This window comes from Anopheles gambiae, chromosome 2 (assembly GCF_943734735.2).
Source record: "Anopheles gambiae chromosome 2, idAnoGambNW_F1_1, whole genome shotgun sequence".
Classification (NCBI taxonomy): domain Eukaryota; kingdom Metazoa; phylum Arthropoda; class Insecta; order Diptera; family Culicidae; genus Anopheles; species Anopheles gambiae.
In genome coordinates this window covers 107700098-107715438 of record NC_064601.1, presented here as the reverse complement: position 1 = coordinate 107715438, position 15341 = coordinate 107700098, and the positions used below count along the sequence as shown (strand labels likewise).

The window sequence follows — 15341 nt, the reverse complement described above, 5'->3', positions numbered from 1 at the left end:
CGATCGTGAGTGTCCTATTTTGGTGCCGGCGTCAGCTGCCCGCCAGCCAGAACCAATTTCTGTACCAATAAAGCATAAAAACCTCGCGCACGATCTTGGCGTATGCATGCAAATTTTGTCTTCACACTCTCCAAAACAACAGAAAACGGACACGACACCGGAACCCTTGGCATAAGGTGGCGCGTGCCACGATCATCTCGCGATACAAATAGCGGGCAAGCAAGATGCTTCGGCTGATCATCTGCCTCATTAAAACGCATGATATTGGACTAATTGGTAGCGCCCAAAGATGCAGCCCAAAGTCCCCATAGAGTGGTGTCCAAAAACCGTTTACTAAACGAGTCAAACGCCTCAAGGTGTTCACCGCGATTCGTTCCACCGCAGACGGATGAATATTTATTCGTCTGTCTGTAACGACCATCGCTTCCCTTTCGAGATGGCGATGACGCGGCGCATCCATTTTTGGGGTCTTTTCCCTTCATATATATGTTTATATTCAAAACCCCCCACCCCAGCTCACGCATCCGGTGATGAGATGGTTTGCGGGAGGCAAATCAGACTTCGAGCGAGACCTTCACGCTAGGCGGCGGTGTGTGCCTTTTGATCCGCTGAGACCTCTCGTTGGCGATCCATCTCGTCGTGATCTTCACGCTTTCGCGGCTTGGCGATTGGGTGAAGGTTACTACAAAACCCGCAGCATGTGCGGGAGGAACCGAAACCAAGTGTGAGAGTCCAATGTTTGATTGGATTTTCCGGCCACAGTATCATCACGATCGGAACCGTGCGCCACCGTTCTCATGCTTCCGATTTCTCCGTTCAGCTCTCCCTTTCGCTTCAAGCGTTGATTGCTTGAAAGATAGCGAAAGTAGTCATATTAGGTAGGTTAATGCATTCATGAAGGCGATTCAAATTCCGAAGCTCATATGAACAATTGGTACTCATTAAATAGCGAAAAAGTGCCCTTTCGCTGAAGTGACAGAGTAAACTGTGTGTGTTTTAATTTCAAATTAACGATTTTTGCCTGTAAATCATCATCAGGTTGCATACTATACCACTCGTACACTGGGATTTTATGTTCACATTCATGTAAAAGAGAAAGAAAAACATGAATTCATTCAATTTAAACGCATAATCACGTTCATTTACATAATTTTTAAATAATTAAATTGAATTTTATGTCAGCAATTATCTCGTTTAGCCACAGTCTTTTTGTTAGGCAGAGCATTTACGACATAAATTAAGTAACTCACATGCTTAATGCTTTAAACAGCACATAACGAATGGCATCAACATCAAAAAGAAACACCTCCTGCCAACTTGGTGCAGCTTTAAATCCTTAATCTCTGCTAAAACTTCAGGCTTTTAATAGCAATCCTACCATTAAATACCCTTCTTTTCCCACTGATATAAATCAATCCGTGTGGCACAAAGCCAAACGCTAATTTGCCGACACATTCCACATTCGGTGGTCAGCGGGTTCCATTTCCCTTTCGCTTTCCGATTGCAACTCGACACCATAAACCACACTAGCAGCAGCATACCTCGCACCAAGCACAGAATGACGCGGGGGAAAAAAAACCAAAATTCTCGCACTGCGGAATTTCACACCTATTATAGTCATCCCCTGCCGATGTACGGGCCCCCGGGGTCCGATCAGCTGAGAAATTAGCATCGATGCCAAACTGTTTGTATTTCACTGTGTTCAGCTCCCTCCCCCTCCAGCGTGTGTCACGATTTTATTCAATTAATGGTGCCGCCACCGCTGCCACGACCCATCAAACTTCGCCTAATCGAGCGGGACCTGTTGAAACTGAAACGCTTTGTAAATATAAGCGCCCGCTTCCGGCCTTAACCCTCAGCCGAATGGCTCTTGAAAGGCCCCGTAGCCTTATTAATTAATTGTCCTGGGCAAAAGATCGTGAGCAAGATCGTCATCGAGTGCTGGAGGGAGAAGAGAGAGAGCGATACAGATGAAGATCAAGTACACTGATGTAATAATTTATCATTCCCTAAATGTAACGCGTGATGTACGGTGCGGACGCTTGATAGACATACTGTCTTGTAGGGAGGGAGGGGAGAGGCGCCACTACACAAACAAACCTTCTCGACCTAGACGCCAATCAGTGACGAAAACCGTCGTCTCAGGAGCACGACACTAGTGGGGCCCCTAACCTTGCAAAGGGTTCTTCTTGTGGTCGCCCTTCGACCGTGTGAAGACCATTTGGACGGTTAATTGATAGCGTTGGTTGGATAGCTGGACATAAAGGAACGCACGCAGACAAAAAGTCACCACGCGAGCTGTCCTCGGAAAATTATTACCCCGGAGGGCACACGATGAGATACAGCGAGTAATCGTCTAATTACACGAAATTCTTCAAGCTTATCATCCAGGGACAAAGGAACATCAAACAAACAAAAAAGGGTTAACTACTCACCCACTCGAAGTACGCTGTACGGTGGTCCGCTGGCGGAACATTGTCGAGCTGCGTCGCGATCGCAACCCTCCAGCACCGGCACCACCACCACCACCGCCAGCTCCTACAGCACCTTTCTCCGTCATCGCCGTTCCACCAGTGCCCGCCAGTGTGTTGCTGCGCTCGGTGAACGTTCGATCCCGGCGTCCGGTCGCCCGTTCGTTCACAAGCACCGCATCGAGCGAACGATCGAACGATTCGCCCATCCGGCCAACCGCTTTGGCACCCGCCTGCGCCCCCTTCGGCGAGGGCGTCTCCACACCGTTCTCCTCGTCCGTGTGTATCTTACACTCCTGGGGGAAGCTCTCGTTGAACGTGCGCATCGCGGCCACACCGGCCAGCTTCAGCCGGTTGCGGAAGATGTCCCCGAACCGGCGTACACCGGACGACCGGCCCGAACCGGCGCTCTGGTTGCTGATGTTGCTGAACACGTCCGAGCATGGTTCCGAGCCGTCGCGGTGGAGTCGTCGCGCGACCGGACTACCGCCGTGGTCGCCCGGCCGCTCCTCGATCCACGTGGAAGACATGGTGGGCATCACGTCAAGGGTGGTTCGTCCGGATGTCAGACCCGCGGTGCGATGTGGTTGCTTTGACAGTCGCCCGTCAAAGCGTGTGTCATATTCGGCGTTGCGCGCCACCAGAGTGCCTCACACGCGTGCCAAGGACTTGCTGCATAAAACCCAGGGGGAGGCTGCGAAGTGGTGCCTAAATGGTTGCGTTTTTGTTTTGCTGTTGCTAAAATAGCCTCCTAAATACCATGCTACCACAATCCTACAACACCCATCAATCCTGGACCCCACTGACAGTCGTCTGTAAGAAAGGGGAAAAAGAGATACGAAGAAGATATCAGCATTAAGTAAGATTTTAATGTCTCATAGATGAAAATCTGATGAGAATAAGCAAGGCAAAGTTGGTCGTTAAGGTTATGGCAGACATCTTCCACTTTCAATCATTTGATTAAAAACAAACAGATAGACAGCGGAGGAATGTGACTCTAATGTTTATATTAAGGCGTTCATGGACACAGCTCCATCTCCAACTTCCGTCAGCATTGCTTTATGATGCTTCAATCACGCTTTTTTGTCGGTGAAATATGAGAAACAATCAAATACTCAGAATTGCGGGATTGAATGTCACACAAAATCTCGCTTCTTCCTTCCTACTGTCGAGCCTAATCATCGTCAACGTAACGCAATCGCAATGACAACGCTAACCTTCAAACAAAACTCCTCACAGTGATAATAATTAATCCAATGAGCATCTTCTCCTGGTTTAAAGACAGTCGAGGGCAGTCTGTCCAATAGACAAGCCCACACAAAATCACTAATCAACGATTGGAGAGGCATCTTTCATCGGCGATTATATCATCAATTAGTGTAACCGGTGGCACACGAGCGTCATATCATTTCGGTAGACGATGTTGATGCTACTAATTGGAAGCGAAGGACAAGGACAGTCCCTCTGCTACGAGCGCCAGACCAGCATAAAGATGTCCAGGCTTTCCGCACGCTCCAGTGCAGTACCGGAAATCGGACGCCGTACTACGCAGTCGAGTGCGTTTGAGTGAAGATTTCCTAATGAGCTACGCCTTCATACTCAGAACTGCTTGCTCCGTTAAAGCTTCCAATAGACAAACAGCGTTCCCCATTTGGAAGCTGTCTCTTCTGAACGCATCAAACTGAATCGGTCAACTAAAATCGGTAGTTTCCAAAGTGTTTCAAATATTGATCTACACAGTCACGCCTTAAAAGGCATCTGCCCCGGTCGTAAACTTTATGCTCGATCACGCGCAAATCGTTCACCTGTGTGTCGAGCTGCGCAATTTTAGGGCAGTCGGGAGTCTGCAAACAACCGCCCCCGTGTGTACCGCCGTGTTTGTTACGATGACCAACACATGGACATTGTAAATGTTGCCATTTGCTTTGCTCACACCATCCCCAAACCGTCGTGGGGCGTGCAGCACTTTGCATGCGTGGTGTTGTACGTCTCTCCATCAGCACCTGCACACTGCCCCTCCGCATTCGAACAAAGTGCAATCGTATGTTGTCCATCTCGAGCTTCGAGCACGAGCACAGTCGGGTTCTGTCCAAAGCTGTTGGTCAACGCCAACGAGCACCTGATTTGCCTGCGCCCGCCATCATATATGTGGACAGCACTAGGGTCCGATCGATTTACCCACGTCTTGGCTTTTGCGGTTCGAAAGGTTTGCTCCCCGTCAACAGCGTGCCAGCGTGGACAAGCAATTGCAGACACAAACAGGGCAAACAAACCTCTAACCTAGTTTCTGTTTACGATTGACCCGAACGAACGAATTCCCCCCATTAAGATCGGCCGAGTAGTGTTCTCGCCAAAAGGGCCTCGCCGTGCACGTGCCCACATATTTAAAACGATCACTTTCACTAATCACTCCATTAGTCCCTGGAATCTTAACCCCTGCGGGATCCCCTCTTGCATCCTTAACCTGTCGCACCCCTCTTTTTTTTTGCTCTAATGGCTTGGGTGTGTATGTTTCGAGAATGGCCCAATATTCGTTTGCCAATAACTTTATCGCCAACGGGTTCGTCTCGATCGGTGGCCAAACGGTGGTCAAAAGGTACGGCCCAGTGCAGGCATGAGTTGTTGTGGCTGCCACTGCTGCTAGTTGAATTTGGGTCAGCGCAACATTTCGCAAGCACGCCATGCGATGAAATACAGCCTCAGCTTGTGTGCTGCAGGACTCCCATCCAATGCATTGGCTAGGCCTGGCTAGCGCAGGTGGGTCACCCAGTCGGCTGACAAACGTTTCCACTCGATCAATCGATTGATCGATCGTCGGGTACGGTGGTTTTGCACTCCAAAATTAAATGAACCAGTTTTGGAAGAAGAAAAAAAACATCGCGAGGCAAACAACGGTGGCCAAGCACAAAGCGGGCTGTTTTGAGTGCGCTCGCGCCCGCACTGTAACATAAAACCATGGCAACATGTCACTGCCCTCTGTAGGACCGGCTCGGCGCCCAACCGCCCCGAGGGTGTGACGCACCATAACCGTATGGGATTACTCCAGCGACAGATGATCGTATGGGCGATGGTCACCGATAACGCCGGAGCGACATAGAAAACTGGATTCTGTTGATCCACACACCGTCAAGGTATCTACAGTTCATCCGAAGCCGCTTCGTACAATAGTAATGTAATTACGGGCATCGTTAATCATTGCGCGTTGGGAGTTTGAATTCCAATGGAGTGCCCCATCATTGCACAACCATCTTCCAAAAGCGCCTCGTTACAAGCGGGCTGCAGAATGCAGGATCAATATTTTGATTGATTTGAGTCATCTCCGTCCCCGTCTGTCGGCATCGCTACTCAACAAAAACCGTACGCACTTGAGAGGATCTTGCAAAATCATCTCACCAGCAAATTGATTTCGCCAAACGACCCAGACAGTGCAGTGAGTGTGCGGCAGCAGCACTCCCTGGTGCTTTAAATTTAACACCTAGACGCCCAGACAATCTTGATGACTGCCCTGCTTTTTTCTGTCTCTGCCCATATTTACGTCTAATCGCTAATAAAAAGTTGGGCAGAGCTTTCCTTCGCCCCTAACTGCTCTAGAAGCTCGACCAGCCCGAAACCCGTCCATATGTGCTGCGGGCTGTGTATGCGATGGCGTTTTGGAGTGTTTTCTCTCTATTTGACGTTGTGGCCAACGCCAGCGCCGCCGGCAAATGATCGCCTTCCCTTGCGGCAATCAGCTGAGCCGCCCGGAGCAAGTGGTTGTTCGGTGCAGGTACCACCTGCTTAACCTACATCTCTTTCTCCTCATCGTATCTCTCTCGTGTGTCTAGCCGAGCCTCACATATATCGGTCGATCAACAACGGGCGTCTCTTGTGGGCACTACTGCGATCTCGTCTTTTCACCTTCACCCGTATATGTATATCCCGCGTCTGCTCCCCCAAACCCACCGTAGCATGAAGTTCAGGTTAAGCCAAATTTACTGCCACAGTGCCTTCCCACTCTCTCTAGCTCTCTTGCTCTTCGTAATATTAGATAATTATTGCTTCAGTTTTTTTTTTCAGGTGCACAGGTAGCACAAGGGAGCCGCGCGCCAAGGGTGACTGAACTTGGAACTCTTCTGGCACCGCCACTGCGCGGAATGCCGTTCGGGGCGCGTATCGCGTTTGACCTAGAATCGTGCGGGACGGGTGCTGCTGGCTGGCAGCTACAAAATGGTTCAGTTGTAATTTTTTTTCCGACCTGTCATGTGAGATTTATGTTAGCTGGTCTTACTGGGGAATGAGAGTGAGGTTTTTTGCTCACCAGTCCCCCCCCGCATTGTGGACGCCGTGGCCGTGGCGGATGTTACACAATCGATGCAACCTGGTGCTCCCTCCTTTGTGGGACGAGGCAAGATGTTGGGGATTGGGGATGTTATCGATGAAACCAGGAGATGAGGTGGGTCTTTCAGATGACCTTAGATTAAGGGTGAATGAATCTGTCCAGACTGTAGTGTGAAAAATAATTCAAGTTCCTTTTGTGAGTGGGTGCAATACTTTGTTTGCAATCATTGCACATTAAGTCAGTTTTTATGTCCGGCGCCAACATTAACACCCTGTTTTGCCATCAAACCGCACAAGGCCACAGGTCAGTAACTACCCCATCCTGGGTCGTTGTTGGATATCAAGATAGCCGAAATAAGGTCAAACACATTATGGTGGTACGAGAACTAATGAAAGCTGATCCAATTCACTGCAACGGCCAGGAACTGGAGCAACGATCGTGTCCCCCAAATAAGGAACCAAACACATCACGGCTGTACGTGACATATAATGTCACTGTAGATAAAATCAATTTTACACCCAGAAATGCAACATTTATTCCCCTCCGAATCGCTCATTTCGATGCGCTCTTTAGGATCCTTTCCAGAAACTCTCCAGAAGAAACCGTCCCTCAGTGCCCACGTAACATGGCATGTCAAACACATATGGGCGCAAGCGATGAGTGCGCAAGCGTAATGGGAACTTAATTAATTACAATGTCAGCGTGTCTCAATGGCCAGCAAAACTGCATGGACCCGCAGTTTCTCCCCCTCCCCCACCCGCAGTTACACGCACATCGTCGGCGTGTCTTGCGGGTCATTAAACAGCGCTTGGCAAAAAGGCAAAACCAATCGCAAACTTTGCTGCGCCTCCTCCCGGTAGCGCTGCCGCCAAACGTTTTTCGTTGCGCAATGCCACCGATCATTTGCATGTAAGCACACGTAAACAATACACCAATATGGGCTGTTTTTCCCACATCCCGACGTCTGGTCGAGGATGCTAGTGGACGTTACGCGTCGCATCTTCCTGGAGCAGACGAGGTGGAGTAGGTCACTCCGTTCGCAATGCTGTCGCTCTTGACTGGTGCTGCGCTCCTTGGTCTCAGACCTACCCGTAGAGTGATCCCGTCAACCTCGGAGCTCTGCGAGACGCAAAGTCTTCGTTTGGTAATTCAACGAGCCCTGCCCCCAGAAGACCATCACCGTTTGTGATGGCCGCCTTGACAGACGAGTTTGTTTATTAAGATGTAAATTTCTGCATTCCACTTCTGATCTGTTCCAACCGCAACCGCCCGCAAGCGACGATCGGTCAAGAGTTGTTTAACGATCGCAATTTATGTACACCCCGCCACACAATGGGCTGGAGAAAACGATCGCCGCTTAGGGAAGGCCCCACTGCCGAAGACTGCCGGGAGGAGGCTGCCGGTGCAGCATTAGCTTCACTGACGACTTAACTCTGCATCTGGAAGCACGTCCTGTACTCTCATCCGAAGCCTAGGGTCTTGCTCTAAAGACGCCTCGAGGTCGGTACCACAAGCTAAGCTGATCGACAGGCTAGGACCAGGGCTTAGGATCGTGATTGGAATGCTGCCACTACCAGGAACACGCTGAAAGATCGTTTGCGCGTTTCAATCGCGCGTCTGAATTCACGCTAAATAACAACCATACTTTGCACGTACCCTTCTGTCCACCTACACCAAGGGGACAACCCTGGACGCAGATCGCAAACCGCAGACGACGGTTCGCTACGCCCACCCCCCACGTACTGATCGTGCTTGAGGGGGAGTTGTAGAGCCATTGCAAAAAAAATCGTTCGCATAAGGGCCACAGCGAAAGTGAAAGTGATCGGGAGCAGTCCGATCTAGTTGGCAAAAACCAGCAGGCGAAATGGTAAAATTTGGAGCATTTCTCATTACGCCATCGAACGGTGTAAGTATGTGTGAGTGTGTGTCTGTTGGTTTGCCAAAGCTGGGTGGGTGGCTCTGTCCTGTACCTCTCCTGTAATCTGCTGTTGTTCGGAAACTGGTGCCGAAAAGAAATTTTGCATTCTCGTGTGCGGCGTTCGGCGATACAATATGCCAATTTATATTGAGTTACGATTGGCTATAAACGATTGGGGGAGGCAGAAAAAATAAGCATAACGTAGCATGGTCAACAGCTGGTTGGGGTGTTTTTTGGATGAAGTTTACACCAGTTATGCATTGCACCAGTTAACTTTAAGGCTTCCAGGGTAGCTCTTCAAACAGCGTATCGCAATATCGTCTTCAAATATCGCTTAGGATACGCTTTGGCTATGCCGGTGCAAGAAGTCAAGACTATCATGTCAAGAATAACTAGAATTACTCAATTTCAACACCTTATTGGTCAATATTGGGAAGCTGCGTGGTCATTTTGCAAATGAATATAGACTGTCCAACTTCCAGAGGACCTCATAATTGTTACACCATTTTTTAATTTTTTGCATATTTATCATAAATGTGTAATGTTATAGGATTGATTGGTTTGCAGGAGCACAGCTCATAAGTGCCCTCAACAAAACGTGTAAAAAGTTTTCCAATAAGTGGTTTGATAAACTGTCCAGGAAGCCTCAAAGACAGAATGTAGTTGAAAATATGAGGTGTAGACTTAAAGTGGCCACCACTGTAATTTATTGGAGTAGAAACGACCAATATTAACGACCAAATAAGATAAAGTACGAAAGAGGTAATCTTCGGTAACAAAGTATAATAGAAGCAGATAATGAAAAGGAAACAAAAATTTTAACATAATTTTGTTTTACATCGATTTCGAAGAATTAAGGTAATATTTGATATGATTTATGTTAAAACAGACGCTGCGATGATTGAAGCGAATGAATGATTAAAATAAAGTAACAAAAAAAAACACTTTAATTTGAATACACATACCAGATTCTACCTCAAAAACATCGTGAGCTCTTGTGGCCACAGTGTCTTATTATCTACATAGAAGACAATCCCATTCATAAATAAGATTAAATTTTGTAACATTACAAGTTGCACTGCATCATAAACATGTTCCTTTCTGCAGTCAGGTCTTGCATTGTGCATGCTAAAAATACAAGTCAACCAGTAAATAATGTGGCAAGTTTTACCATAACCACCAAATGCTTCATTTAGCTCAGCTCAGAAGTTAACGTCACCATACCTCACTGTTTTGCACAACACAAGTCGCGAAGTTCAACTCGATCAGCACACTGCGCCCCAAACTAAGCATCAGCGGCTCCGTGTGCTCGTCTCGGCTCGCCAACTCGCCAATAATGCTCACCAAACCACCGTACGGATCAGCGCCGCACGGTGTGTCCACCGTCCAAAACACCATAACAAGAAACCGGAGGCACCAGAACACGGGGCATCATAAATCATCCCGCGTGTGCCCGGGTGTACCCCCTCGTCGTCGTAACAAAACGCGACCACACCAACTCTCTATCATTCACCACCCATGTGCCCATTCTATCGACACCAGAGAGCTTTGTTCTTCAATCCAAAGCTCTCGTCCAACCATTTGCCCAATTGCATTGCAGCAGCAGCAGCAGCATTGCGTATCGCCGGTGCAACCCTACAACGATATGGAGTTGATTTTCGCAACAATCTACATCGCACGAACCTAACCAACCCCGCTTTACTGTGCACACCTTGGCTGTGCTCTTGGCTCAGATGCTCTCTAAGCCAACGGAAAGCAACACTCTCGCAGTGGTCGAAAAACTTGCTCATGCTGCATTGGGCGGTGGCGGTGGTGGCGCTGATGCTACTACCGGAGCAGCATCGAGATGATTAGGTTAGAGCAGCGAAGCTGAGCTGTGCGAGCAGCGAAATGGAACCGCATCGTGCATCTTGGAAGATTTCATTAAGGTAAAGGTGTAACTTACTGCTTCTTCTGCGAAGCGAAGGCTTCCAGCGAATGGCAACGGTATCCACAAAAAGAAGGGCACATTTAATTGGACACATTCTAGTTAGGAGCAGGTTAGAAACGGGCAAGTGTAATTTATCCCTTCACCTGATGTTTAGTGCTAAAATCTGTTTGCTTTTATTTTTATTAAATTTAAGTTTAAATTGTGCAGGACTCCACAAGTTTGATTTAAAAGTTGTAGAATCATAGAAAAGTTAAATTAATAAAAAGCCTAGAAAACCACACTCCACAGCAAAAATCGTTTTGGATTTCCCACACAGAAAACGGAAACAATTAATTATTCGTTACACTAAGACAAAACGATACAGAACAGTCACAGACAAATCAATCGCTCATAAACACTGCCATCTAATTGTGGAACACTTCCATTCCCTTCCCTGGTAGATCACACCCTTCACCGCGTTCCGAAAGTTGCGCAATCGTTCACTGCTGCTTGCGCAAAACGCAAACATCATCACAAGAATCAAGTTCAAGCTTGACAAAGTAGTAATCCTACGAATCTCCTCGGTTGACAAATTTTGAAGGAAATGAACCACTTCCCATACAGATGCCTATCTTGACGGAAACTAATCTATACGCACCTTATACTGGCTGTCTCCGGTGGTATGCAGGTCACATAAAGTGTGAAAATAAAATATAAAACCCACAAACCGATACGGTGTGTCTCTACCAGGGTCAGCGGAACTGCATGTCAGAAAAGAATCGTACTATGATGGGGGCTCAACCTACACAGATGGCTCCAACTTCCGTGTGGTAGTGCTGAAATTTGTTCTATTTAATCTGCCTAAACCATCCCCAAATTGGCTGCATGCTATTTTTAAATAGATTAAGATGTAAATGCTTTTTAGTTTCGATCCACTTAATAGCCATGAAAATAAGTCGATCCAATCTCACATAAAATATGCCAATTTTGGAAGACATATTGAAAGATACTTCTTAGCACTAGGTGCTTTTTCTAAACTGAAACGAATTAGAACGGTAAAACTAGCTTTTTGATACATTTTTGTACGTTAGTTTTATATTTATGATTTTACGCTATTACTGCCCAAGGTACGCTATTTATGCGGACTGTAATTAAAACTATCTGGTTTCAACCAAATTATAGTAAAATTTCCAATAATTTCATTGAAGAGCGCTGTCCTAGTCACTACATTTATGATATGATATGACTCTGACGGATGAAAACTTATTCCTTCGTTTTTGATTGATTCTAAAAATTCAACAAAAACTGAATTTATTTTGAAAATTTATATATTAAAACAGAACAATTTGCTGAAAAAAATATCTGACGAATGTATAAAGTTACGTATTTTTGCGTAGTCCGCGTTATCCGAAGTATTTAATAGGAACTATTGAATACAATACACAAATATAAATAGCCAGTAAAATTTCTTTTCACATCCACCCTTTCTAAAGGATGGTTAATTTCAAACATCTCATATAAAATTAGGAATTTTCTGATTAAGAAATTAGGGTTTTAAATATTTCACTTATCAGTTCAAATGAGACTAGAACTCACGTCATCCTTGTTGACAAACCCGTAGTTAGTGGCTGCACTATCAAAGTCCTCCCGTGTTACTCGTTAATAAAGAACAAAATGGATTCTGTTGTGCTGACAATCGAACGATAACTAGATAACAAATTGCTGTATCTCTATATTAACATTATTTCACAAAATAATTACATTTCAAAAACACTTCATAAGGGAAAATCCTACTAAATCCTTAATGAAATTCAAACCACCTAATCGACAGAATTTGTAAGTGATCCAGTTGATTCCCTGCGATTGACATTCTTTCAAATTGCTCTAGACAAGCCTCCACATGCCAGCCAGACCCTCCTAAAAGCCCACCCTTGCATGTACAGCTTTAACCGGTGGGAAAATTTATTAACTTCTGCCTTGCGGCACGCGGAAGAAGCTCGGGTAGCAAACGTATTAACAGCTACCGGTATAAATCACTCCACGAGCCTCGACCATCCCATAAAAGGGATGAGGATTGAGCGTTCGCGCGTGTGTGTGTGTCTGTGTGAGTGTCAACCCGTAAGGTGAAATATGGTTCAAATTTAATCATCGTGGATTAGCCGGAACCCATCCCTTACTACGCCAAATTGTGGCAAAAGAAGCCAAACAAAAGCCCATAAAGTGGGAAGGAGCAGAAGAAGATGGTGATGATGATAACGCGAACAAAACTGTAAATCTTTTGCAAACCATTAAAGCTGTGCATGCCTCGCTCGCCGGGCACCAGGGTGGTTAATCATAAACATCCCGAACAATTAATAAGCACTAATTAGCCAACCGGATTGGCCGACTGGCGCACTGCTAAACACCCCACCCGGGAGCGGAATCCGGGACGCACGCGAGAGTGTTGGAGTGCGCGCTCCCTCAGGAAGATGGGCATTATTAAATGCATTTATTTCGATACCGGGCTGTTTCGCGCTTTGGTTTCTTGCTGTGGGCATTGGTTTTTTCCAGGCCAACACTTACTCCCCAACAACACGTGTGTTCTGTGGCCATGGAGCGAGTTCTTCCGACACGTTTTGTTTCAACGCGTGCTATATATTTGTTTCTTCTGCACGGGTAAAAGCTGACCCACCGATCCAATTCCGAGCGCATCGCGCCGGTAAACGGGGGGGGAAGGGGGGAGGTTGATGGTCCGAAAACGGCACACAGATAATTTCACGCTGCACTCATTTTTGTTTCACTCCCCAACTTTTTATCCCCTTCAAATGGGCTTTTTACCCCATTTTCGTTCGATTCACTTTGGCTGCTGACGGTTGCACTGGTCCATTTTTTTCCGAGCTACCGAAAAATGTTGCTGCGATTTGTTTGATTAGCTTCATTATGATTCATATTTTGTTGTAATTGATTTTTTAGTTTAGTTTTCTATTTTTCTTTCACCTTTTTCCTCCCCCCCGCTCTTTCCACCTCCAAAACAAACTTTCCTAATGCCATTGTTTATCGTCACTTGCCTTCTTCTTTCACTGTTTTTTATTCACTTCTTCCTTCCTTTCTTTTCACCCTCTTTTCTCTTCATGTTTCAGATACAAGTTCAATTTGATTTTATTTCTATTGATTTTGGCACGCCACCACCACCACCACTTCACGGCCACCATACCAGCGTTTTTCCTTGCACCGTGCGTATACCATTGGTTTCTATTATTTGCTTTTCGCTTTCGCTTGCCCTCCTCACCTCACCTCACCCACATGCAGAGACGCACTCACTCGTACACAGTACACACAAACAGTTAAAAGAAAAGACGGGAAAGAAAGCAGCGGAAAGAAAAGGAAGCCTCCCAATTCCCAACCGGTGCACTGCATTTCCTCCTACGAACGCATCCATCGCGCGGTCAATATTTCACGGACACGCAGTGGTGAAAAAACGGACCTGCCGTTGCTTTCCACGTGCACGTGAAACGCTGGCTGGCGCACTCGCGCAAGCATGCACGCACGCACGTCCGCGCACGATTTCCGTTTTCCGTTAAGCCGTACGGGTAAAGCATTTCCCCGTAACCCGTTAAAGAAGTGTGAAATGTAACACCCCAAATGTGGCCTCGGTGTGGGTGGGTTTTTGTTTTGTTGCTTCTAGGCTAATTCATTATAACACTTTAAGAAATGCATTATTTCCTTTTAAAACGATAGTAATCTATTTTTTTAAGTCCATTCAATTGCAATTGCACTTTGATCGTCTTGATGAAGGTTTGCTTGTAATTCATTTTTTTCTTAGGACCATGCGGTGGACCAGTTAAGGGGTTAAGGGGAAGGATTTTTGAGGTTACTGAACGCTTCCTTGCAATGGCGACAGAACACTATGGATGGGAAGCACATGGACCAGGACACAAAGCAACACACACACGACACGACACACCGTTTGTACTCTTATTTTTTTACTTCTCTCCCGTACACAATGGCGGAACGAAACCGGATCACACAAAATGAAAGATCGTTGAAGAAGATCGGAAAATGGAGCCCGGGGCGTCACGGCGCGTTTCTCGAAGCAGGGGTGTGCGAAAGATGCGTTTGCGTTTTTTCTCACTCCTTCCTATCCCAAACTACGCCGGAAAACACAACTACCCAAACGATGCATTTCTACTCATACCTTCTCTTGCGTCTGCGTTGGATTGCGCGGGCACGAGCGGTCACTGCGCTTAAGCTGCTTAAACCAAAATCACACACAACTTACTGGCTACAACCAGAATGACAATATCGCACAATCACACAGGACTGCTGCATAAATCTCAACATAAAAAGCAGCACACAAATAATGCACTTCGACTGTACGATCGACACGCGACAGTGGCTTTAGTGGCCGTACCACACCGAAACACGCGCGATAAGAGCACAACAACGCGCTCGAAGCGACGGAAAAGAAGCGACTGGCGGCACAGAAACAATAGCACTGGGCCGAACGATCGTCAAACCGTCCCGGGCCGGATCGAAATGGTGGGCACGAATGATGTGCGCAATCCTGCCGCCGTACCTGTACCGAGACTGGGGCACCCGCCGAAAAGCACTGCACGACGACGGTGGTACGCTCTCCGCTTCTTGGGCTCTCTCTCTCTCCCGAGACACCGGTCGGAGCCGGTTGTGTCGATGTTAGGCCCCACTCTTAAGGGGTAGAGGGAGGTTTGCTAACGTTTCTTGTGCGCG

The 15341-nt window shown here is 46.9% G+C and overlaps 1 protein-coding gene across 1 annotated transcript in view; it reads right to left on the bottom strand.

Annotated features, from left to right (window-relative positions):
* LOC5667320 (uncharacterized) overlaps positions 1–15198 on the bottom strand; it is a 57648-nt gene extending 42450 nt beyond the window's left edge. Inside the window, exons 1-2 of the mRNA XM_061645128.1 lie at positions 14791–15198; positions 2436–3284 (exon numbers count right to left, since the gene is read on the bottom strand). Coding sequence (XP_061501112.1) covers positions 2436–3010 — 575 coding nt within the window. The 5' untranslated portion in view covers positions 3011–3284; positions 14791–15198. The remainder of the gene's footprint in view (positions 1–2435; positions 3285–14790) is intronic.
* Positions 15199–15341: the final 143 nt, after the last annotated feature.